At 41.6% G+C, this 27605-nt stretch overlaps 1 protein-coding gene across 1 annotated transcript in view; it reads left to right on the top strand.

Moving 5' to 3' along the window:
• Positions 1-27391, top strand: part of LOC126235313 (circadian clock-controlled protein daywake-like) — a 69417-nt gene extending 42026 nt beyond the window's left edge. Inside the window, exons 5-6 of the mRNA XM_049944035.1 lie at positions 7535-7684; positions 27240-27391. Of these exons, the coding sequence (XP_049799992.1) occupies positions 7535-7684; positions 27240-27391 (302 nt within the window). The remainder of the gene's footprint in view (positions 1-7534; positions 7685-27239) is intronic.
• Positions 27392-27605: the final 214 nt, after the last annotated feature.

The raw sequence follows: 27605 nt of genomic DNA, 5'->3' as shown, positions 1-27605 counted from the left end.
TGAGAGGTAGACGTCATGTGAACATCCGCCAGCGCCAGGAGCAATGAACAAAAACCTGCTTCCTGGCTCTCTCCTAACTCATCATGGGATATGTGTTTGTCCGCTGTCTTCTGGAATGAAATTTAGAGCTCGTACAAAAGCAGCGAAGATGGTATACATGAACACTGCTAACAAGTGTAAAGCATTGCAATCACGAAATATAATTTAGTGGCAAAATTTGTGTCTCGTTCATCTTTACCGACTGCCAACCGCTTATTTACATTTGTATGAGCTCCACTTAATCTTTTCCCTGTCATTTAAGAAGACTATAATTTCTGATAATTTCGTCAAAGCAGATGGAAGACTGTAATGAGTTAATGCAATAATGTCCCATTATCTCACAAACGTCTTGCAGTGCATACTGTCCTGTCGACTCAAACTGAACGGTAGTTAACAAAGAAATATTCTGAACGTTGTAGCTCTTGTACTACGAAAATACAATCTGTTTATTTTACTTATATCTCTTGTTATGCAACTCTCCCCTTCGTTATTCTGCTACGTATTATGGAATGCGGATTGCACGATTGTGAAGCTTAAGAGACGTTCTGCTGCAGTAGCAAGTTATTGATTTGTTAGCATGTGTTAAACAAAATCACGGGTACCCGAACAGAGGATAAAACAATGCTCAACCGTCACTTTTTCTGACGTTTATTTGACATTAAAGGCCTTCCTAACGTTTATAAACGATGTTTGATCTAAAGGTAACAGAAATTAATGAAATTTAGAAGAACAAACTAGAAATTTTCCAATGTATGTTTACAACCTAAAACAGAGTAATAACTAAAACTAATCAGGCGTACGTTTCAAATTTACTAGCTATAGATTAAGAGAGTCAAGAGACTAAGATGAGTGATAGGGAGAGGTAATCACGTGCAACTGTCCTAAATGATTTATTCGAAAATTATCTTGAGAAGCAAAGCAGAGAACTGACTCGCGACTCGTAGTCATCAATAGGCCCAAACGTTTTGACTCGGTTATCATAGAACAAGAAATTAAAGATAAAAAAGCCTTTACAACATCTCTTAACAGGGTTGTAAATAAAAATGTAAAGAAAGGTAGGAAGAGATCTCTACTTACCAACTGCAAAGAAAAATAGATTTCAGATTACCTGAGTGGTCAATATGAAAATTTCATCTCCAGCGCTGAGAATGTTAAGCACCAATGGACAAAATTCGAGAGTGTTGTGCAACACGCTATAGACAAGTATGTACCTAGCAAAGCTGTAAGCGAATGGCTAGACCAAGAGTGGTTCGACAACCGTGCTACAATGCTGCTACGAAATCAAACAGAGATTCACTGCAGATTTATACGCAGCAAATCTCAGCGACAAACAAAAACTGAACGAAGTCAATATTTGCGTAAAGGGAGCGACACATGAAGCGTTGAGCGAATTCGAAAGTAAAATTCCGTCTAATGACTTGACAAGAAGTTCTAAGAAGTTCTGAAATTATGTTAAATCAGTAAACGGATCAAACCTATTTATTCACACACACTGTGACCATACTTTCATCGAAACGAAGGATGGCAGACGGCCGAAATACTGAACATCTTTTTCCAAAACGGTTTCACTGAGGAAGACAGTGCTGTGGTTTTCGCTTTACATGGCCGCACCGGCCGTCAAATAACAGATATCACGAAGAGTGACCACGAGTTAGAAAAACAACTGAGCTCAACAGAAAAAAGGCCACTGGGCCTGGTGGCTTACCAGTAGTGTTCTACATAGTGTATGGTAACGAACATGCTTCTCTTCTAGCAGCAGTGTACCGCAGGTCTCTGGAGGAGCAAAGCGTTCTTAGTTATTATAAAAAACCACAGCTCATTACCGTTTTCAAGAAGCGTCGTCAAAATCTCCTCTGTGGGAATCAACATGGACCCCCCAAAAAAACGGTCGTGTGAAACATTGTTCGTATACGAGACCCAAAAAGCAGCAGATGCCAGAGTCGCCGTTGATGCCGTGTTTTTGACTTCCGGAAGCGGTTCGATTCAGTTTCGCACTGCCGGATAATGAACAAAATCCTAACGTACGGAAGATCAGAACATCTGTGTGACTGAATCTCTAGCGAAGAGAACACAACATTTTGTTCTCAACGGAGAGAAATCTACAGACGTAAAAATAACTTAGAGATACTCCATGGGAGTGCTACAGTACTATTACTTTTAAACGATATACCAGTAAACGACCTAGCGGATAACGTCGGAAGTCCCATGATGCTTTTAGTGGATTATGATGTTTATACAGGCAAGTCTCAACGCTAGAAAATTGTAGCGAAATGCAAGAAGACCTGCAGAGAATCGACGTTTGGTGGAGGGAGTGGCAGTTAACTCTCAACATAAACAAATGTAACGTACTGCACACAAACAGGCAGAAAGACGCACTGAAGTATGATTACACGACTGGAGAACAATTACTCCAATGTCACATCCATACAATATCTAATAGTAAGCGATTTAAAGTGGAGCGACCACATAAATCTGATAGCAGGTAAGGTATATGCCAGACTAACATTCATCTACCCCTATATCAATACTCCGCAAGCCACATGACGGTGTGTGGCATCGGGTGCTTCTGGTACCACTTTCTCATCCCTCCTCCCCTGTTCCATTCGCGAATGGCGCGTGGGAAGAATGATTGTCGGTATACTTCGTTATTATCTCTAATTTCTCGAATTTTCTCATTGTGGTTATTTCACGAGATGTGTGTGGGAGGAAGTAATAGGTTGTCCTAATCTTTCCGGAGTGTATTCTCTCGGGATGCCAATAGTAAACCTCTCTATGGTGCACAACGCCTCTGTTGTAGCGTCTGCCAATGGAGTTCGTTGACCATCTCCGCAACGCTCTTGCACCGCCTAAACAATCCTGAAACGTGCAGCCCTTCGTTGGACCTTGTCTGTCTCTTGTAGTAGTTCTGCATGGTAAGGGTCCCAGCGTGACGAGCGATACCTCAGGAATTGTACTTCATCAATAAAGGAAGTTCGATCAGTACCTGAATCTTATTCGTCTGATATCCGTACCAAATAGGATTGATAGAGGAGGCAGAGGAGAGCACCGTGTTTTTGGCACAGCTTCATTTAGCAGGAGCGAAAACGTCACAGAGATATTCAGTCTACTCCAGTGGCAAACGGTGCATGAGAGGTGTTGTGGGTCTCGGTGTGTTTTACTGTTCTGTGAGCGTACGTTCATAGAGGAGTCAGCCAGTATGTTACCTCTCCCACGCGGGAAAACTATGAAGCCAAACTGGAAAGATTCGAGCTCACACGAAGGCTTACGTGCGACCATTTTTCCCTCCGACCATTCGTAGCTAGAACTAGAAAAGGCAGACGTGTCAGCAGCACACAAAATATCTCCCACCGCACATCATAAGGTGCCTTGTGAAGTGTAGATGTGGATGTAGATGTAGAAAATAACTTCACGTTATATCTCTGTGGATGTTCATTCCAGTCACGTTTTACTCCTTATTCAGGATATTTCAAGAATAAGTACTATGCAAGGAGTCTGGCTAATCTTTGAGGGTTTTTTATTCAGTCGCAAAAGGGAATCTTGCGAGTCAATGAAATCACAATTAATGTGATAAAATTTCCCTTGAAGAAATGAAATGATGATTGTGTTTGATAACTTGACGCACAACTGTTACTGTAGGGAAACGTGATTTAGTTGGACTTTCAGTGGCACAGTTGTGTGTATTATAGACACAAGTACGAAAATTTTCGAGGAGGGTATCAATTTGAATAAAATTTAGTCCAAAAACCCGATAGGAGACTGCTGAGAAAGGGTCGGAACCTCGGTTAGTATTTTACATCAGCTTCTGAAATACAGGATTTGTTTGCACGGGTATCTGCCGCAGCAGCTGTTTTAATCTAGTATTATTGCTTTTTCCGTCTTAATTTTACTGAAAGCGTATTTTTCACTATTTGTTATAAAAGGCCGAAAATTGCAGAAAGTGAATGTCTAACCACATTTTTTTCCTTTTTTTTAAATTTCAAATTCCGCTAACAACAATGGAAAAAGTACAGATTTCAAAACATGTAACAAGAGGCAGAGAGGCCGTAAGTAACTTGCGTGGAAATTTTATAAAGAAATACTGTAAATATCGAAGTGTAGACTTTTTTTTAATACGGTACCACATTTCCGGAATGACCACAGAAGATGCTATATAATAAAAGCGAAAGGTGTCTGGTGAAAAGTGCTCTTTAATTGTAGTAAGAATAAGACGGAAAAATCGATAATAATTACTAAAGAATAGTGTTGCACTACCTGCTTATTTGTGGGCGTACGTGGGCTTAGATTCAAGAAGAAAAGTACGGACACTCTCATTATAGGATCACAATCAAACACATCGCTACACAGGTGGAAGTCTCTGTTGGTAGTGGTGACACACTAGTCCACCAGTCGGGGTACACAGTGGTGTGCGTCCCCTGGTTTCCTCACCGCCTAACGGAAGACCATAAAGAGCATGAAGGCCCATCTGCGCGAAATTCCTTGCACGCTCGAGGCTGATCGTACAATGTTTTGTCAAACATCGTCACAGGCGATGAAACATTCGTTCATTACGACAAATCAGGAACAAAAAGACGAATGAAATAACTTTATTTTGAAACAGAAACAAAACAAAAACCAAAATAAAGTCAGTCTTTTCGAAAATGCACATCTTCGGCATCTTTGAAATCAAGACCTGGTGCTGGGTCACTCTACTGCGTGCATAGTATCATGCTTAGATCCTCCTTCACAAGCTGTCCACAAGATGGTCGAGACGATGTTGTCCAAGCCTGTCCAGTCTGAGGTCACTCGTCGTGTTAGAAGGCTTCCAAAGGCCCGGACGATAAGATGGAGGATCCTTTCTGGATACTACACAGACCTCAAACTGCCCGAAATCACGTAACAAACCCACATCATGGGGCTGCATTCCCGAGACGCGCAATGATACCTGAATACCTACACATCCTTCTATGACGATTATCAGACGTCAGGAAAATTCTGTAATTTTCAGTGTAGAGAACCCGACACCAGTGATCGAGATTCCATACCAGGTTTTTTCTTGCCACGGCGTCGAGGAGATGGTATTAGGGGGAAGGGTTCCACAGTTGTTTTTGACGGACAGCTTGAAGCGAAATTGATCGTGTAGAACTGACTGCGTAATTATTCGTTAAGACGATCTTGTCAGTTGTCTCAAAGAAGACAACACGTAGTCATCACTTTCTCGTTGGGATATCTAAGAGGCATTATCTGCACTGAGTGGTCATGAGCTGGTGTTGGTGGCAGCAAGCGATTAGCAGCCTGGGGGATCACAAGCAGATAGTCGGAATGAGTCCTGGTTTCAGGTAGGAGAAATCCTTCGACGGTGCACTGAATCACACAAGTGTGTTGTCAACACTTCCAACGGCAAACAAATGTTCAGTATTTTAATTCTCACGATAGCATTTGAATGTTTGAATTACTTCATATGATGTTCACCATTTCTCTGGCAGTTACCTTTTAAACTGTAAAGTGACAATGGTCACGCTCTATAAGCTGAAATGACTCTTAAACTACGAGGTCCTCGTCCAGGCCTTGAAAGTCCAAGAGATTTCGACCGGTCGCTGTGCCATCCTCTGCCATGCGGCGTCTTGCGGAAGCGGAATGAAGTGGCAGGCGGTCACCACATCACTCTTACGGTTGTTTTTCCGACATCCCGTATCTCGAACCGCTACTTCTCAATCAAGTAGCTCCTCAATTCGCATCGCGAGGCTGTGTACACACCGCGAAGTCTTTCCACGAAGGAAAATCGTTGCCTATTCCGTGAGTCGAAGCCGTGTCCTCCGCAAGGGAACCATCTGAGTTGACCACCCAACTACGCAAGCGGACCTTCATTTCGTTTCTTCCTCAATTTCTGGGTGCTCCAGGCATTGTCTCTTTCATTTCGTTTCTTCCTTCTCTTCTGGCTGCTCCAGGCGTTGTATCTAAAGATACAATGCCTGAAACACCCAGAAGAGGAGGAAGAAACGAAATGAAACTTCATAGATTGGGAGGGTATGTAATTTTATTTCAGTGATTACAAAAATGAGTCGAATTTACGAACTTGGCGGTGTAAGTCCATTTGTCAGTATGACAAGTGACTCCCTCTAGCGTGGATGTATGTAGTGATTCGGTTTTATGCTCTCCTGAGGCAGACTGGCGCACAACTATTGTATCCCGACTTTGATATCCTGGGTACTGTAACTGCGACAGAATTGTCGTCCGAGCTGGTCCCACATATGTTCTATCGGGGACAAGTTTAGGAATTACTCAGAATCACACACACAGTTCATATAGACACATACCTTGCATGGACGAACATTGTCCTGTTGAAAAATAGCACCACGTTTGTCGCATAAAAAGTAACACATGAGGAAGCAGGATGAGTGGTGTACCGTCGTACCTTCAGAGCTCCCTCAGTCTCTACTGGCGATGGCCTAAAGTCACACATGATGGCTTCCCAGCCCACGACGTCAGGAGTAACACCTGTGCCTCTCCAAACGACTAGATGAAAAGAACCTGTTCCTAGGTGCCCGACATTTTCGCCAATGATGGTCATCCATGGCAATGCAGAATCGCGATTCATAGCTGAACACAGTGCGACTGCATTTATCAGGCAGGCGACCACGCTTTCTAGTCACGGCAGCACTCCAAATGCAGCCGTTCGTGCTCTGATGGTAACGGCAGCCCAGGCATGGGTCGGCAGTTCCTTAGTCCAACTGCTGGTAGTCTCCGACAAATGGTGCCGAACTACAGAGAATATTTCAGATAGCTGGTTCTCGAGTGACAGGCGCAGTTGTCAAGGAGTTACGAGAACATTGTTGCACAATCCGGCCGAACCTGTCGTCAGACGTGGTCGACCGGAACCTTGACGACGAATGCGCTGTCCGCAGGTTCCCATGAAAGACAACATCTGCGTATTACACGATTCGACATGCTGGCCAAAAAGACACGCACAATAAGGTCACTTCCTAACTCTGTAAGGTGCTGATAATGCTGTCTCACACGAGTGTGTGGCACCTCTGTCTCCTTCACAGTGATCACTCAACATCTGACGCTTACAGACCCTACCATTCCTCGTAATGACAGTAAACACGAACGACATTAACGCACTCGGGTAGCCGTTACGTCAGAGAGAACAGCAACTCGAACCAATTATGTAGTCACCAATGGTGTGTACGTGTACGAAGTTGTACTGACATCCGCCCATGTCTTGGGAGTGCTTCACTTTTTTTGTCCGGCAGTGTATGTTATCAGACAGTGTAAACAAGCTGCACTGCCGAGCACACCGCGCGCTATTGAACTGCACTGAGAACGCAGATTTAGGTTTATCTCCATCACAGGGAAGACACGAGGAAGATGCGAGAAAGGGGTGTCCGATCGAAAAAACTTGTTAACTGTACAAGTATGGGGCGGGAAAGTTTATTTATGTTACAGTACGACGAAGCACTGCACACAGGGTGCATTATTACTCGGCGACATTCTGAGTGACTTTCTCTCGTTGCAGCTGACGTGGACGCGACTTGCACGATGCAAGGGGAGCGGGTGCAGCGCGACGGCGCCACCTACCTGCACGTCAAGACGTTCAGCACTAGCTTCAGCATCGGCCACGCAAAGGTCAAGCTCAACAACCTGTTCGGCGGCGACAAGGAGCTGGGTGAGTCCACACGGCACAACTACCTTTTAACGGCCTAGGGGTTCGTTGCTTAAATGTGTATCTCTGAGATGCAGAATTATAGTTGCGGAATATTAGCTGTTCGAAATGAAGCTCCATTCAACAGAACAAACACTTACGATGTGAAGTTAATTTTAAAACGTAACTGAGCGGTACGGTACCAACGGAAAAAACACCTCGCTTCAATAAAGCACTCAATGTCAAAGCTGTAACTTTCAAAATTCGAATACAAAAAAAATGTTCTGTTTAAGTAACAAGTTTCAGTGAAGTAACCCTGGCCTGAAAGACAATCAAAATACCGTAGAACTTAACACGATTTGGTACTGCAGTTTCTCCAGCACTTTAATATGGGTATGTATACTGCGTACTTGTTTAATGTTACAATAGTATACTTCCTTCTCAAAACTGCAGTGCCATTACTTACAAGTGAGGCAGGGAGAATTAAACACGGCTTCGTAAATTTCATATGTAAATGTTCTCTGTTTGATAACGGTTGTCAGTCTAATTAAAGAAATTGCACATTTCATTCTTTAGCCAAATATTTACCGCGGTATATTTGTTTAGCGCAAATTTTCTGTTTTCAGTTAAGCTAAAATTGAATGTTATATGTTGAAACTCGGAAATTATGCGTGACAAAACCTCTTACGAACTAAACAACATTTTGACGTAACCCACCTCGGATGTGTTTTCAGAAGTTTTTAATTTATTATATCTTGCACTACTGCCAGTTTCGGCCTTACATGCCATTTTCAAGCGCAGTAGGTGTATATATGTTATATGTTGTACATTTTTTTCTTTACGTTTATTTCATCCCTCCACGTCCCATACAGACGGTGAGGAGGTTGGGGGGGGGAGGGGGGGGGGGAAGGCAGGGCAATCAGCAGTAAAGGCAACCCGCCAATTGATAGTAAAAATTTAATTAGTTGGAAAAGAAACAAGCAGGGGAGATATTTACATTGAATTTAAATCTGTTTTGAGGGGAAAAATAGAATGGAAGTGTTTAGATATACGACGCAAGTGTCCTCTGGTAATTAAAACAGCAATAATGAAAGGTAATATGTAACACAATCAGCGCACATTTAAATTATTTATAAGCTGATGCTGGAACACTGATATTTAAAAGCACTTTTCTGTCACTAAGAACCGGAAAGACCTGTCCTGCGATAGCGTGGCTGTTGTTGAAAGGTGAAATGTTGGCCAGTGATGAAGGTGGGAATGTGGTGGTATAGAGAACTGGTGCACAGCAGCGATGGGGTAGGAGTGGTCCTTGGTACAGAAGAAGAGGTGGAGTACAGGGGGGGGAGTTGGTGATGCTAATAGTTGTTGGAATATGGAGGCGCGGGGAAAGAAAGGTAGATGGAGAAAACAGAGGGTAAGAAAATTTGAGGAGAGAAATGAGAGGAAGCCCCGATGAGGTGGAATGGATTGGAATACGTATACCTGGCAGGACCTACATCTACATAGATACTTTGCAATCCACCGTACGCTGCATGGTGGAGGGTACCGTATACCAATACTTCTCATTTCCTTTCCTGTTCCACTCACAAATAAAGCGAGGGAAAAACGACTGTCTATATGTCTCCGTATGAGCCCTAATTTCTCGTATATTATCTTTGTGGTCCTTACGAGCAATGTATACTGGCGGCGGTAGAATCGTTTCGACAGTCAGCTTCAAATGTCGGTTCTCTAAATTTTCTCAATAGTGTTTTGAAAAGAACGTCGTCTTCCCTCCAGGGATTCCCATTTGAATTCCAGTAGCATCTCCGTAACACTTACACGTTGTTCGAACCTACCGGTAACAAATGTAGCAGCCCGCTCTGAATCGTTTCGATGCCTTCCGTCGATCCGACCTGGTACGGATCCCAAACACTCGAGCAGTACTCAAGAACAGACCGCACCAGCATCCTACATGCGGTCTCGTTTACAGGTGGTCCACTCTCCCCTAAAATTTTCCCAATAAACCGAAGTCGACATTCGTCTTCCCTACCACTCCTCCTATGGTCGTTCCACGTCATATCGCTTTTCAGCGTTACGCCCAGATATGTCAAGCAGGACACTAGTAATGCTGTATCCTAACATTACAAGTCTGATCTTCCTACTCAACCGCATTAACTTGCATTTTTTTGACATTAAGGGCTAGCTGCTAGCTGCCTACTGGAAATTTTGTCTACGTCGCCTCGTATATCCGTATAGTCACTCAACTTCGACATCTTACCTACACCACGGCATCGTCAGTAAACAACCGCAGATTGCTGCCCACCCTGTCCGCCAAATCATTTATGTATGTAGAGAACAACAGTGGTCCTATCACAGTTTTCTGGGGCACTCCAGACGATATCCTTGTCTCTTAAGAACACTCGCCGTCGAGGACAACATACTGAGTTCTATTATTTAAGAAGTCTTCCAGCCACTCACATATCTGTGAACTTATTCAATATGTTCGTACCTTCGTTAACAGCCTGCAATGGGGCACCGTGTCAAATGCTTTCCTGAAATCTAGAAATATGGAATCTCCCTGTTGCTCTTTATTGATAGTCCTCAGTAAAACATGTGAGAAAGGGGCAATCTGAGTTTTGCACGGACGATGCTATCTGAAACCATGCTGATTCCGGCACATGAGCTTCTCAGTATCAAGAAAGTTTGTTATGTTCGGACTGCGAATATGTTCAAGGATTCTGCAACAAACCGAAGTAAGTGATACTGGTCTGTAATTTTGCGGGTCCGTTTTTTTACCCTTCTTATGTACTGGAGTCACCTGCGCTTTTTGCCAGTCGCTTGGGACTTTGTGCTGGGCGAGAGATTCATGATAAATGCATGCTAGGTAAGGGATCAATGCCGTATAGGAGTACTGTTTGTAAAATCGACCTGGGATTCCATCCAGGTCTTGTGATCTATTTGCTTTCAAATCTTTCAGTTGTTTCTCTATGCAGGGTATGCTTATTACTATGTCGTCCATACGAGAGTCTGTCCGATGGTCAAATGACGGTATGTTTGTATGATTCTCCTGTGTGGACGATTTCTTGAACGAGAAATTTAAATCTTCGGCTTCTCTTTGCTATCTTCAACCACCACACCGGGCTCGTCACCAAGGGACTGAATGGAAGCCTTAGACCCACTTAGCGGTTTTACGTAGGACCAGAATTTTCTCGGGTTCCCTGCCAGATTTTTTGCTAAGGTGTGACGGTGGCAGTTGTTGAATGCATCACGCATAGATCTTTTCACAGACGCACGAATCTCTACTAATCTTCGCTTGTCGTCATTTATGCGTTTCCTTTGGTGGGTCTATCCCCTCCTTTATCCACTTACTAGGCACTTAACTCTCCAGACCATGATTTACAGCCTCCTTGAACTATGCCAGTAATTCCTCTACATCCATCTTACTGGAACTAAGTTTGTTTAGTCGTATAGCTAGGACCCCCCGTCGGGCAGGCCGTTCGCCGGGTGCCGGTCTTTCAATTTGACGCCACTTCGGCGACCTGCAGTCGACGAGGAGGATGATGATGATGACAGCACAACACCCAGTCCCTGGGCGGAAAAATTCCCCGACCCAGCCGGGAATCGAACCCAGGCCCAGAGGATTGGCAATCCATCACATTGACCATTCAGCTACCGAGGGCGGACAACTAAGTGATGCCAATTCACCGTCTAAGTGAGATGTTAATAACTGATTATCTGCTCCATCTAGCAGAAACACTCCTAGGGTTCTTGACTGATTTATCAATTTCCGTAATTATAGTTGCTTTTATGACATTATTCCATTTTCTATGAAGACATTGTCGATAAGGTCTGGTTTCTCATGACTGTCTGTACCCCCCGCAATGAATCCATAGACATCTCAGTCTATACTCGGCAGGTTAAAGTCGCCTCCAGCTGGCATTGCATGATCTGGGTATATACGCGCCATTGATAGTAGACATTCTGTGAATGATTGTAGAACTGTCACAGCAGAATCGGGTCGCCGGTAAAAAGTCCAACAACTAACTTGATTTCACCTACACCTGTTACAAGCGGCCAGATGACTTCACTGCCACACTCAACTTCGACCTCAAAACAGAGAGTACTTTTGTCAACTGAAATGAACACTTCCCCTCCTCTGGCCTCTAATATGTCTTTACTATATACGTTCCACATAAATGACGGGGCGGAGTTTATGATCAGAGGGGGGAGATGTCTGAAGTTTCTTTGGGAGTGTAGGTGGAGGGTGCGTAGGTGTAGGGTTAGTGAAATGTGTTGGTAAAGGCGCGGCAGCATGTGAGGATTGCAAAATAGAGGGGAAACTATAGGATTGTTGGAGTCCAGTTTTAGGATAGTTTAGATTGTTCTGTGATGTTCAGTATGAGTGAGAAGAGGCGGGAATTTGATAAGTTGGTGAAGGATCATTGTGGGGGAGAGTGAAGGGATACAGAGAGCGGAGTGGAATGCATGGTGTTCGAGGACTTGGAAGGATTTATAGAACTTTGCAGGGGCGTATATCCGTGCAACATTTGCATATCAGAGGATGGGAAAAATCAGGGATTTGTACCTAAGGAGGACAGTGGAGCGTTGTACAATTATTATCCTGTTAATAAACGGCGATGTAGCCGGTCTGAAAGCCAGAACATAATGTAAAAACGTCGGAATTAAAACTAGAAAGCTTACTGTTTGCAGTAATAGTCATCTTTGTAACTAATACCACGTTATAGGACACTTCATGCGCTCGCTTCGTTGTCGAGCACGTACTGTCACTTCTGTCCACTGTTTCCCGCGTTTCACGCATGCTCTGAAGTGACAGTCGGTGCTCGACAGCGAAAGCGGGCGCATGTGGTATCCTATAACGTGGTATTAGTTATAAACATGACTGTTACTGCACACAGTAAGCTTTATAGTTTTAATTCCGACATCTGCACATTATGTGTCCGCTTTCAGATCGGCTCTATTCCCGTTTATTAACAGGATAATAACTGTACAATACATCGACGTCTAATGTGCTTGAAAATGGCCTGTAAGGCCGAAACCGGCCAATTGTGATCGGTATAATGAATTGACTACTTGTGAAAAACAGCAGAGGTGGAAAACTTCACATTGGCCTCTAAGAAATATACGGCTGTGGTGTGCCACATGAAGAAAATTCCCCTAGTAATGTTTCCATTACTGTATGGTTTGCACACTTTAGCGGTAGTATGAACTTTCGTTTTTGTGGCTCCGCAAGTATATAGTGTCTCAGTATACTGCTAACTGTGTGAAAGCAAGTGTTCTAATTCCTATTACTGCGTTGCCCATTTGTACTCTGACCTAGCATAGCCTTTGCTACCCTACATTTGAATACATTGACTGTACTAATTACTTTTGATTTGTGTGGTACCAATTACTCTAGGCTGAATCAGACTATTTGTGAAAGAAATGGAATATAAGGAATAGCTATCAGCAGTACACAGAATAGCTTCCTCATCAATCACAAGAAAATGGCTACCTGGCGCGTAATGAAACTCTACCCCGTTAAAAAACGCGTATACTGGATTATATCAAAATTTTACAAATGAACATACTTCCCTAATTTAATTTCAGAATGTTTGTTTAGACCTAACGATTATTTCTTACGTGCTTAACAGGCGAATCAGCTCTGCTCTGTCTGCTTAAAACCATAACATAAATTGCTTAACGGCATATTCCTTAAATAAATCACTGCGCGGCAAATTGCCAATTTACCTTAAGCTACTTTGCCAAATGAGAATTTTGCTGAACTTCCAAAAATGCAGCTAGCTGTCCACGGCATAGTGCAAGACGTGACAGTACAGTATTGTTACGTTTGCATTCAAACAGTGAGGATAAACTTAGTGAAATATTTGCAAACTAATGGAAAGCTTGTTTTACATTAAAATGGTATTACGATTCTTTAATAACACAAAAATGTATCACATTAACTTGAAGGCTGTGTTCTTCCTTTGGCGTTATTATGGGAAGTCAAAACTGATTCAGATAAGCGTTGCACAAGTTACAAAACTTACTCTTTACTTTTGTTACAAGATTTTTTCAACTAGAATGGATGAACGTGAAGAATAATCACAATTTTGAACACATGGCCGATAATTTGCCTTGGATTCAAAACGTAGATATTGTTGAACAAAATGGAATATTTACACTGCAATAATCACACGACTAGCGCTTGCAGCAAATAAGAACTCTTTGCATCTCACCTTTCTCTGCATGTGCCGTCACTACATGAAATCATCTCAAACGTCATCCGACATCCTAAGTCACACCAGGGAGCATCTCAAATAGAATTCATTCTCTATTCATCACGTCCGCCATTACCTGCCATTCGACACACTCTCAGCAGTCTCTCTCTCTCTCTCTCTCTCTCTCTCTCTCTCTCTCCCTTTCTCTCTCTCCCTGGCTGCCTCCCTACTCCCAAAACAACCTCTCGTAGCCAAAGAGTAACGTAACAGTCATGTGTTTAGGTTATCTCTTATGACATAAAAATCCTTAAAGTATAGCAGACATATCATTATTAGAACATACGTTGTTAAACTTTAATGTGCTGTTTGAATAATAAAATCATTTTACGCTTCCTAGACAAATCCTCTGTGAACTGTTATAAAAATTCGATTCACTGAAGCATTCAAGAAATTGATTCTGAAGTTTGTGATTTTATTATTTTAACATTATCTGCACATGAAGTAGATGAAAGTAGTCCGTAGTTTAGTTGTTATGTGAAATCTTGTAAGTTAAAGCATTACTGTCACGTGCACACACAGCTAAAAATATTGCAGATGGGATTCGCAAACAAAGTTTTTTTTGTTTAACAGCACACTAGTGAACATTAAGCGTGCAAAGGAAAGGATTGCATTAATATTACAGTTTTTAATGATGACAAATACACTTTCAAGATTGTAACTAGCACTTACATTGTTGCGAGTCATCTGTTACTCAATTTGTTTGTGAAGAGTCTCACCGAAGGTTCACTTTTTCTGGTGACTTGGCCTCCTACATAGTAAAGTTGCCGCGTATGAAACCTACAGGAAAAAAATAGTTCCTGGGTGTGAGTCATCCGCTAAATGATAAACTCTGTGTCTTAATGCTCGTGTTAGCTACAAACAAAAAGCGAGCGTATTACGTAAGGAATGACAAGCGAGAAGTAGCAGGAGGAAATCCACTATGGCTGAGTCATGCCTGTACTTCGTTATGCGGGTAAGAGTGTCTCCCTTGTTACGGCATGTCCTGCTAATGATTTCTGGCGAAAGATTACAACTTCAGGAGAGAGAAGCTTAATTTATTTCCTGTAAGGAACAAGAAGGATGAGTAAAGTCCCATCGTCTACGAGGTACCACAGATGACCTCACAGACAGCGATGGGCGAGGAATTCGAAGGTTCCTTTTTCAAAGAAACCATATCAAAATTCTCCACAAATGATTTGGAGAAACCAAGGAAAACATAAATGTGCATGTCTGGGAGGCTACCTAATACCACACAGCCCGAAAACTAGTCCTTTCTCTAAACCACCGCGCCTCCTCGCCCTATCGTTTCCTTCGCTGAGCTCCGTAATTTAAACCGTGCACCACACAACGATCTCTCGATAGAATAATCTTCTGGTTTAACAAACTTAGCCGGGTACTGTGGCCGAGCGGTTCTAGGCGCTTCAGTCCGGAACCGCGCTGCTGCTACGGTCGCAGGTTCGAATCCTGCCTCGGGCATGGATGTGTGTGATGTCCTTACGTTAGTTAGTTAGGTTTAAGTAGTTCTAAGTCTAGGGGACTAATGACCTCAGATTTTAAGTCCCATAGTGCTTAGAGCCATTTGAACCATTTTAAACAAAGCTTATCACCACCTACTTAGCCGTGATTTGGCTCATATAGTCTAAACATCAGCTATACAAGCGATACTATCGCCAGAACAGTCTAGAAAACGTCTTTTATCGTAACCGTGTCGTAACTATCGGATGAGTCAATTAGATGACGGAAACAGATAGTTTCAGTAACTTGCAAAGCCAGCTGTTCGACTTTTTGTTATTTCTAGTACATCCACGTCAGTAGAACTCTGTTGTTTTTGCACTGACAAATTCGGTAAATCTGAAAATTCATGGTACACACGGAAAAGAGATCGCAGAACTTTAATAGCAACAAACAGTAGAGTTTCGATTAGAAAAAAAGCGCAAGGACACTTTTCTGCTTCGGATCACGTTCAGATTTCGTGAAATGGTTTTGAACGGTCCCTAGTGGTTCCAACTTGTACACGAGGGCAAAAATTGCCTTCGTGCTGCGGTCAAAAGGGATACTATCATGTTTAAAGGAGATGCAGTCCCAAAGTGTCCTTAGAGAAGGGATGAAATGTCCGGCGTGTCAATAACGTCAAATGTTGTCAAGAACGTCGTCCTGCTGCTCAGTGCTCCCCGAATTGTCGTTTTTGATCGCGAAATGTGTGGGAAGCAACGCCCCGCGGAAAAGGCTGGTTCCATTGATGCCATTTATGCCACCACCTGACGCCTTTTCGGTGTGTCTGAAATGTCTTCCTCGGCCATCCGTAAGAAAACCACCTGCTTTACATGGGGGGTTGGGGGGGGGGAGGGAGGGGGGAGTGTAGCGTTCTGACCTCCATCGCAGAGGCGTCAAAAGAAGGGTTGAAATGTCCATAAGAGTGGGTTGACGACCTTCTCATCGTGTGGCACGTCCACACTCGCGTTGGGGCAGAATGGTGTGAATTTAGTGCCAATGTACATTATTAATCCACGTTACATGTCACAAGAGCTCCTGAGCTCTGGAGTTTTTTTCACATGGGTCGACTTTCAGTATTTGAGGCATCCTCGAGACCGAAGATGAGTCGCAGGGTGCCACGCTTTTGCACCATTATGGTGGAAGGTTGAAGGCTCCTCTGAGACCAATTTAAAAGTTCAGCGTCACAATCAGATACAATTAGAGGGTTTTGAGAAAGTGTAGTTGTGTTGCGCAGCGAATATTCTACAAAATTAAGATGCAGAGACCTCGTTGGTCGATCCATGCTGGAAATCATCCTAGAAAAGCTCGATGCAGACTGTCAAGTTGAACCTTTGGAAATTCACACACAGAACAGGAGCGATTTTTCGCCGAATCCTTGAGCGCCAACAGCATTTCCCCGATATCCAGTGCTGTGACGCTGCGTGCGCTCGTCGACCATGATGTTTCGCAACGCAAGGTCGCACAACCATCACTAAACTGGCCTGTTTCCATGGTATCCTTTCTGTTGCAGTTTTCCTCCACATGAATGAGCCATGAAATCCATTCTGAATAGTGAGACGGTAATCATCTGTGAAGAGCTCATTTCTCCATTCGTTTAGTGCTATAGTGTATGACACCAGCTTCATATCCGCAGAACTGTCTCTGTGCTTCTATGAACAGCATAAACAGTACCTTTAATGCGATTCTGTCTGTTTTAATTATTCGGGAGTTGACCGTCTGTTTTGAGACTTTCTTTGATTTTTGTGTTTAATTTGATTGGGAAACCGTTGAGATGAACATAACATATGCATGATTGGACATGAGAAATGAAAGGTTGCAATAATTTTTTCAGCTGTGATTATTACTTTACGTATAAATAATCTGTTGCAGATTAATAAAAATGAATTTCTTTGAATATTCCAAAATAATGATTCAAGTTTTACTTTTATTCAAGTACTAAAGCTATTTGTGCAAGAATGAAAATATTATTGTCCATCGAACTTAGCAAACATTTTCACGTTGCAGTGGATTTTTGTTCAACTGGATATACCCCGACTAGCTTTGAAGCATAAGACTATCTTTACTATAGGAAAATGTTTTCGTTTTTATATTGCTAAGCTTTCCTGAAAAATTATCCACTTTTAGATACACTTTACGATATGTTCAGAATTTATCACTTTTTTGAATGAAAATTTACAAAAGCTGCAGCTTGTATCCACCTGTGAATGCACAAGATAAAATCTACTATCTACTTTTATTCTGCATCTGGAATGCTGTGAAAAGAAACAGGTTATTATTTTCGTTCACCTCTACCTGTACCCTTTTTAGAATGTGGTCGTTATTGCGATCGTATATTTAAATCTGCCACTGGTGCAGACTGCTTGCTCGCGGTGCAGCTCCACGCCGCCAGCGATATCCAATAAAATGCTGAAATTTCTTAAATAAAATGGGAAATGTCCGGTGCGAACTTTGCAGTAATTGTTACAAACAGATTTTACTAGATAAATATATTTTGACAGAAACAATTAAAATCTTTACACACCTTTTACAATTCCAGCTACAAATGGCGTCGATCATCGACTTATGACAAATGAATACTACGTAAGAGCCTAAAGCAACGTCACGGGTTCCTCTCCCATTCAGTCCGTGCAGAAGACAAGCAATTCTATTACAATATATTTCCTATTTATATCTTAACTACTTCTTCTACAGTCTTTGTCATTTCACATTAAATATCGTTTCTACTGTGGCAGTTTTCACATCCTCCGCCACAGATAGTAATTCACACCCTTTGAATAGTCATTTATAATAGCAAAATTCGTAATTATACTTTTCCTCACAAAATTAAGTGCCCTTTTGAAATTCAATTAACAGAAATACATATAAATTGTTTGTTACAGTGAGCATTATACATCGAAATGTTCCTTTAACTTTCACTTTGGATGCGTGCTGCCAGAGAACGTTACATACCCTGATCCTTCGATATGGGATTTGTTGAGAAACTGCCACTCCTGTGACAACATATGTAGGCAGTTATCTTGCAGACATCGGTAGATTTGACTTAGAGGCACACAGAAAGCCAGATATCGGTCCTTTTGTGGTCACTCTGAGGCGTCCTGCACTTGTCTCAGAACCGGCACTGCTGAAACTACTGGCGTCAGAGAATTTTTCCCTGCTTTATGTTGTAAACGCAGTGTTCGAAACAAGAGGAAGCGCCAATGAGAAATTACAGATTGACTGATCTTACATTTATTAGCTTTGAATCAAATGCTTATTGGAAGCTAGTTGTAGTTCTTTCGTAGAGAGACAGTTTTATTGCTGTCTGCGGCGAAATCTTGCCAGATAGATACAATATTTTTTTCTCTTTCCCATTTTTGTATTTTGGCCATTATATTTAACTTTTGGACATCAGTATGTGATTCATAAACAGAGGGTGCACATGTACAGATTTGTCGAAGAACCTTAACAAACTTAAATTCCTGAATACTGAAAGACGGTGAGCTATAATTACAGCTACCATGGGAGCTTGTGATTGCTGTTGTAGACACCAGTACAAGAAGCACTAAGCCACCAGACCGGGGCATTATGACATGTAGCGGGCAACCTTCACGGCGTCACTGCCTGAAGGGTAGACGACATGTAAACCGCCGCCAGCACCGGCAGTGATAAACAAACAATCGCTCTCTGCCACTTCCCCCACTCATCAGGGGATTTGCATCCGTCCGCTATCTCCCGGAACGAATTCCGAAGCTCCTGCAAAAGCAGCGCACTCAGGATAATTGAACATTTCTTACAACTGTAAAGATTTTTACTCACGAAATACGACTTAGCGACGAACACTGTGACTCATTCCTCGTTACTGACTGCCTGTTATTTTTCCTAAAAAGAGCCAACCGCTTATTTCCATTTGGATGAGCTCCACTGAAATTTTTCTACGTCATTTAAGAAGACTGTAATCTCTGAGAATTTCGCTACAGCAGCGGGTAATTTGTAATGAGTCCCTGAAAGTGCGCTGCATTGCCTCACAAGCGTCTTGCAGCGCGTACAGTCTTGTTGACTCGAAATGGAAATCCCGCGTGGCTAGGGCCTCCCGTCAGGTGAAAGTCTTTCGACTTGACGCCACTTCGGGAACTTACGAGTCGATGGGGATGAAATGATAAGGACAACACAATATCCAGACCCTGAGCGGAGAAAATCTCCGACCCAGTTGGGAATCGAACCCAGGGGGTTAGGTATGACATTCCGTCGCGCTGACCACTTAGCTACCAGGGGCGGACGTCGGCTCAAAATGAATTGCAGCTATCGAAACAGTATTCTTAACCTTGTACTTCTTCTGTACAAAATTAGTCTGTTTATGTTACGAAAGTCTGTTTTTTTCTTTTTCTTTGTAATTCTAGTACCTACCGTAGAATACAGGATGTCCGTTCGTGAAACTTGAGATATTGTAAGCTTTCTTTGTAATTCTCTATATTTTAAACTACTGACTATTCTGTCTGAAAAACATTCTCCTCACGTAACGGGTCCTTTTGATATAGTATTCCACTGCTGAGCAATACCGACTGTTGGTTGATAATGTTTTGTGCTTGTGAACATGTCGTGAAGCAAAATGTAAATCTCAGTGAAATGCTGAGTTTCAAATAATGCAAATGAATCTAATTAAACCCCTAGAAACTGTGTACCTAGTAAAAACTGTTTAACTGGAACTCAATACTAAAGTAGGTTATTAAAGTCTCATAGTACGAAGTGCAATGTCTGATTTGAAATATCCAACTAGGAATAAAATAACTGTTTTAAGATTACTGTTCAGTGTAAATTAATCTGCTTACTTAGCGCAACAGCTGGTAACACTTACTACGTACCGTTTGCTCACAAGAATGCAAAGTGAGATCTGCTCTGAAGCAAAAGTAACTTACCTCATGTTCAGCTTGTTATTATGTGTCTGTTGTCTAACGAAAAATAATCTACTGACTACTAAACTTCTCTTTGCTTGTCAGAAACAATCTGTGGCTGCGTATGGCGTAAGGTACAATGCACACGACAAAATATTAAAACTTTACTAACAAGCGAAACTCCCCATCGCACCCACCTCCCCCCATACCCCCCGCGTTAGATGCAGTGGTAAGAAGGCCCATTGGTTAGGCCGTCAAAAGCAGAACATAGACCAAGCATGAAAACAGGAATAAGGTTTATTAAACTGTGGAAAAAGGAAACAAAACAGAAAAAAGTAAACGATCAAAGATTGTCATGTGCAAAATCGAGCAATAGTGAACTGCCGTGGGGTCGTGGTCATGTGGTCACGGTCGTGGAGTGCGATGGGAAAGGTCCGAAGTGCCGGCACGGTAGCTCAGCGTGTTCGGTCAAATAGCTGGTTGGCCTTAGTAATAAAAATCTGAGTGAACGGATCAACAACGAACTTGAATGGATGTCATGTGACTTCCGCTACGACCAAACACAGCGATCAACAACGAACAAATTGAAAAAAAAAGTTAAAATCTCCCTCATGCGCAACCCATTTCTTTTTTCCACAAAATTATCAACTATCCGTCTGGTCATTGACATGTCTGTTCGCTGTATTCCGATTTGTGCCTGTATCTCGGTGTAAGGTCCGTATGCGACAGCGACGTGTAACGAAGGGCTCTGAACGTATGTATCTCCTGTTTGTTCTACACGACTGCCACATGTTATGCCTCTTGCGTTCCATTTTGGAAGTTTTTATTCTTGAATTCCTACACTAAAACGTGGTTCACTCTCGTTTATTTGTTGTTTTCATTTCTGTGAGAGCTCTATGAGGCATTTCGCCTGCTTTCACTCTTCATCACGTTTACTTGCGACCGTAATACATTCTTACCATATGACTCATATTCTATAAACTATGTATAGCATGACAATTGCCAAAACTACAGGAGGAGACCAACCATGCCGACGACCGGAGGGACAGCTCATAATTTTTGTGAGGAAAAAATGGAACACGAGAAAGATTTGAACAAGGATCATACAATCACGATGTCGTGGTTCTTTGGAGTCGCTCGATGTTGCACATGTTGAGCTTGGACCGTTCACTGTTTCCATCTTGCTTCTTTTTTCACAGCTCAGTAAACTTTCATCCTCTTTTCATGCTCGATATGTGTTCAGTTTTTGGCGGGCTATCCACGGGACATTTTACCACTAAATCTGAAGACGATGCGATGGGGAGTTTCCTTTGTAAGAAATACGGAGGATGGTTTTACATAAAGAAAAGAGTTCTTGAAAAATAGAACCTTGATTATTGTCAAAAAAGTTTGTAAAATATAAGAAGACTCTAAAAATTACGAAATTCCCTCATTACAAAAACTGCGGCATGTAAGACAATTGCGTTATTTGTTATATAATGAAGACATGGAGATCAAATTAACACTAATTATGAATATTATTAGTCACCTAAGGGACAAAGATTTTCTTCAATTAACATTTATGACCTAGTTGCCTTGAAATATTCCTCCCAAAATCTTCTCCATCCACATAGTCAAGAAAATATCTTTACAAACAAGTTTTGGTCTTCATAATAAAGTATTCCATATAATTTCTCCCAGAATACAGATATCCTTCTCTAAAACTCATCTGCTCCTCCCCCCCTTCCCCCTACCTTTAATAAGAACACCCTATCTCTGCCCATATGACATGAACAAGAAAACTAAAGTACTGATTTTTAATATTAGTATTACAATGAAACATATATAATTTCAAATATACTTTGCCAGACATGTGCACAAAGAAAAAAAAACATACGTTTATGTAGTAGTTAAGGCTGGTAATAGGAAGTAGATGCTTTAATGTTCTTAACTCTGATGATGCCTTCTCTATCACGCATTAAAATCCCCAATACGTGAACATCGAAAATAAGTTGTGATGATCAGTAAGAAATTAATTACTATCCAGTAGCGTTTTTGAATTCCCTATTTGTAAGTGGTTTACAACCACACAAATTACAATTGAAAATTAACTGCATTGTTCTTATAATTAGGAACATAAGGATTAGTTAATGGAAACAGAATGCGTGTCAAATTTTTATTTAATAATGCTTTTGACTGCCAAGTTTAAATAAGCGAATTTTGAGTCTAGGTGTACATATGACTTATTTAGGTACTACTTTACCTTTTCAGTTTCAAAGAACTCAATTTCCAATTATTCCTGGTTTTTCTACACCGAAGAGCCAAAGAAACTGGAATAGGCATGCGTATTCAAATACAGAGATATATAAACTGGCAGAATAAGGTGCTGCTGTTGGCAACGCCTCTATAACACAAGTAGTGTCTGGCGTAGTTTTACATCGGTTACTGCTCCTACAATGGCAGGTTATCAAGATTTAAGTTAGTTTGAATGCGGTGTTAAGAGTCGGCGCACGAGCGAAGGGACACAGCTTCTCCGAGGTAGCGATGAAGTGGGGATTTTCCCGTACGACCATTTCACGAGTGTATCGTGAATATCAAGAATCCGGTAAAACATCAAATCTCCAACATCGCTGCTGCCGGAAAAAAATCCTGCAAGAACGGGACGAACGACGACTGAAGAGAATCGTCCAACGTGACGGAAGTGCAACCCATCCGCAAATTGCTGCAGATTTCAATTCTGGGCCATCAACGCGTGCGAAGCATTCAACGAAACAACATCGATATGGGCTTTCGGAGCCGAAGGCCCACTCGTATACCCTTGATGACTGCACGATATAAAGCTTTACGCCTCGCCTGGGCCCGTCAGCACCAACATTGGACTGTTGATGAATGGAAACATGTTTCCTGGTCGGACGAGTCTCGTTTCAAATTGGGACGTCAAATGGACGGGTACACGTATGGAAATAACCTCATGAATCCATGGACCCTGCATACCAGCAGGGGACTCTTGAAGCTGGCGGTAGCTCTGTAATGGTGCGGGTCATGTGCAGTTGGAGTGATATGGACAATGCGACATCCAGCACGTCCAGAATTTCTACAGAGTGGTTCCAGGAACACTCTACTGAGTTTAAACACTTCCGCTGGCCACCAACCTCCCCAGACAGGAACATTATTGAGCATATCTGGAATGCCTTGCAACGTGCAGTTCAGAAGAGATCTCTACCCCTCGTAAGCTTACGGGTTTATGGACAACTCTGCAGGATTCATGGTGTCAATGCCCTCTAGTACTACTTCAGACATTAGTCGAGTCCATGCCACGTCGTGTTGCGGAACTTCTGCGGACTCGCATGGTCTCCACACGATATTAGATAGGTCTACCAGTTCCTTTGGCTCTTCAGTATATTTTCATTACTAAGTGACAAGGAGAAACATTCGAAATAGTTAGGAGAGAACCAATTTACACACAAGGTTAGTTACATGTCGCTACAAATAATGTTAGATCTTTTGATGGTTTGAAAGTTTGTATTTTTGAACATAGCGTTTAAGGACATTTAGCGAATGTTGAAAGAGTAATTACATAAAATATTTTCAATACTGAGGTTTTGTACCGTTAAATAATAGACTACAGCAATCATTTTCCTCATTTGTATCTTTCATTCTCTGTTACTTCCTTATCGCCCTTTCTTATTCCTTTCCTCATAGCGTTCAGATAAGAGCTGAATTTTACATTGTTCAGATAGGAATTAAGAATCTGCACACGAATTTATTGCAATTACTTATATTAAAATTGAGTTTGATTACTTTATAAACACAACTGCTCGAATTTCGACCACAGACGATACTAGTTACATTCAACACAGAGTCAAGAGTCTTTTCCACTACTCGTGCAGCGCGCTCATGCATCTTTGTCTCTTTGCAGTAAAGGTGAAATATTTACAGTGGGAGAAAACATACAAAAATCTTACACTAGGTACTGCTGGAGTGGTGAGTCACTGAACTGTTAAAAAAAAAAGAAGTTACGGCTGTCCGAACAGACCATATCTGTTTTGTTACACTGGCGATTATTTGCCACAAAACATTATCTCAGTACAACACCACAAAAAAATATCAACTTTCCATGAATGAACCAGTGGGAAAACCTGCCTCCGTGTATGCACACTCCATTAAAAAAAAGTATTGTCTCAAAGGTTAAAACCGTTCTCCGTGAGGGAACGAAGCTTTGCTTAGCTTAATGGTGTGCTTTTTCGTGAACAGTCCAGCTGATTTGCTGATTCGATTTTGTGCACAGTATTTGGATGACTAACCCAGTAAACTTTTTCAGGTGCTGTGAGCTGTACTTCTATGAGCACTCGCTGCCCAGATTACAACTCCTGCTTCAAGCCCAGGCAGAGAGTACGCATAACATAACTGCCGGAACCGGCGGCAAACCCGAAGAATGTACTAAGATTTATTATCCCGGGAAAGCCTACTCTGTCACACACTTAACATAAGTTATATACACAAAACTGCAACAATCTTTTTATCCTCATGGATACTAATGTTAAATGCCGGATTAGATGATCATCTACTAGTGTTACTAGTAGATGATCATCTAATGCGGCATTTAATTCTGAATTTGAGCGAGTTCAGTGTCTTATCACAGAGTCATCTTACCAGATCCCTGCAAAGAAAGTGCAAAAATAAAAGAGTAATTATGACAAGAGGATGTAGCTCCAATAAGAATGTTATTGAGAAAAACTTTAATCATGCTGTAAATACTGTGACGATGTTCAATTTTCGCCACGTGTCTCGACTTGCGGAATGGTGAAACTGAACACGGGGTTCTATAGCGTGAATTTGGCGACCTTGGCAGTCATACACAACGCAAATTTTTCGTCTATAAGCATGTCGTACTTTGCAGTGGCAGCTGTGTGTTAATGTTAGAGTTAATAGATAATGGGAGAAGTTTTTGCTTGATTGGACAATTTGGCTAGTGATAGTTGTTTATTTAGAAAGTACCTCGTTGACAGTATTGAAGTTGCAATCTTCCTTCTTTTTTATTACTTTAACCTCCACATATTTGAGAAACCAGACTGAAACCATTAAATGACTGAGTGAAAATGCCAGGCAACGTATTACGTCTGATCGAATCGCCGACGTGAACAGAGGCAAGTTAGACCTGCGTCGCCGGCCAAATGGAGGATAGTGAGTCTCATCAAAACGATTTGATTGACATGAGAGTGACGGAGGTTGAGTAGGATCTGCCAACAAGACACGATTCATTCACGTACTATGACTTGATCAACACTATCCGTGCGCAGTAGGCACAGTAAATTATAGATTTAGTGCATCGAAAAAAATTGTGAGGAAGAAGTCTGTTACTATCGTTAGATTATTATTGATAAAAAGTCAACTACTATCTGTTAAGTGTCAAAACACTGTGAAATATTCAAGCTCTTAATTTTTCAACTACTTGTTCATCTATAACAATTCTGACTCTTATGAATTCCAATCCTTGAAATACCATCACTATTGTTTTATCAGTCGATATTCACATTCCGTATTTATCGGCAATTTGAGTGAACTTACGTACTGCAATTTCACTGTTTTCTTTAGATTCGCATATTATAAGCAGTTCAACAGCAAAGAGCGTTGTCATGAAATTAAAATAATCACTTCTTAATTTGACAATTAATTTAATCAGTGAGTGATATCGTCAATACAAACATTGTAAAGGATAGGGGACATTGGCTAGCCTTGTCTAACTGTTCCATTGAAAGCGGCAAGTTCTATTCCATTACTTATTTTATTATTTATGTATAATGATTGATTCCCAGAGCATTTTTAGCTTTACCTTGTCTAAAGCCATTTCATAAGCAATAAAACATAATAAGTTAGTAATCTAAATTATTCATTTTGTCTCAGTTACTTGTGCCAAAGTGGAAAGACAATCAGAACATGATCTACCTTTTCTATACCATATTACACCTCTGATATAGTGCTCCCACTATTATTGTTAATGTTTTGCTTATAATTTTAGCATCCTCTTTGTAACAGGAATTTATCAGACTCATTCCTCGGTAATCTGCGCTTGCGCATTGTGATTTATCGCCTTTTTTGAAAAAAAAAAAAACATGCCATACCAAAGTTTCATTTCATTTGTCTGACACATATCTGATCAGCCAGGAAACATTTATAAAATCTAAAAGTCAATGCTTTAGTTGATCATGTTTATATTATAAGCGCTCTTGGACTGAGAGGACATTCGGTGAACTGACTAGCCTGCCCGTTCCTCCGGCTTAAATACCAGCGAGCACGTCTGGGATGCGTCTGGAAGGCGTATTGCAAAACTTCTATCTGCACCAATGATCATCCAGCAATTGTCAACAGCGATGGTGGAGGTATGGAACGCCTTATCACAAGAACCCTTTACCAACGCTGTGGCCAGCATAGCGTGTACATTGCCATCCCTGGCGATCAAACACCATATTAAGAACCATGTTCAGCCTTTTGTAATGTCCAGAGCACCACCATAAATCATAGTGACTTCACCGTAATGATTGTCTTTGAATAAAAGTATCATTTCTGTTGGTCTTATTGCACATTTCTTTCAGTTACTTACTGTACGATACTGTAGCAGTTCTTCCTATGTATGGACGAAGTTGGCAGTAAGAGATCACGTGAAATTTACTTTCGTAGTTAAGTTTTGCGCATCGCTGTAACATTTAAACTGACTTGTTGAACGTCATTCTGATATATCGTACAAAAGACCTGAGAAACTTTAATTCTAAATTAAAGTGTTGTGTCCCAAAATATAAAGTGAGCTTAAGATCAGAGAAGCGAGACTTTGCTATGACTGAGAGAAGCTAAGTTCTTGGGTGACTGGGTCACTATTTGGAGAGAATCTTTTGCGAATTGGTTTAAGGCAAAATAGAATCACCGTTAGTTACCTTGTTAGCATCTGGAGCATCAGAAGTATCTCTGTGCGTTTATTGTGATTTGACTTGTTTGCGTGGTTCACAGGTGACGCCATGAATCAGTTCCTGAATGAGAATTGGCGCAACGTGGCGACAGAGATCAAGCCCGTGCTCGAGGAGACCATCAGTGACCTGTTCAAGAAGTTCTCCAACAAGATCTTCAGCAAGTTCCCCATGGAGCAGCTGCTACCACCCTAGGCAACACCAGACCGTGTTCCATTCGTACTGCACGACAGAATCGAACGTATGATGTCGAGCAGCGTATCGCACTTGTCAACTATCATCATTTCATAAACAACGTGTACATAGTAGGTTTTTTACTTTGAGTAATGGCAAGCGACAGTAGTGTATGAGTAGAGTCAGCGTATTGCCAAGTATGTTGTTGTAATTGCTTTTGTACATTTATCAATAA

This window comes from Schistocerca nitens, chromosome 2 (genome assembly GCF_023898315.1).
Source record: "Schistocerca nitens isolate TAMUIC-IGC-003100 chromosome 2, iqSchNite1.1, whole genome shotgun sequence".
Taxonomy (NCBI): domain Eukaryota; kingdom Metazoa; phylum Arthropoda; class Insecta; order Orthoptera; family Acrididae; genus Schistocerca; species Schistocerca nitens.
Note: the sequence above shows the minus strand (reverse complement) of the source record. Positions and strands in the feature narration are given on the sequence as shown.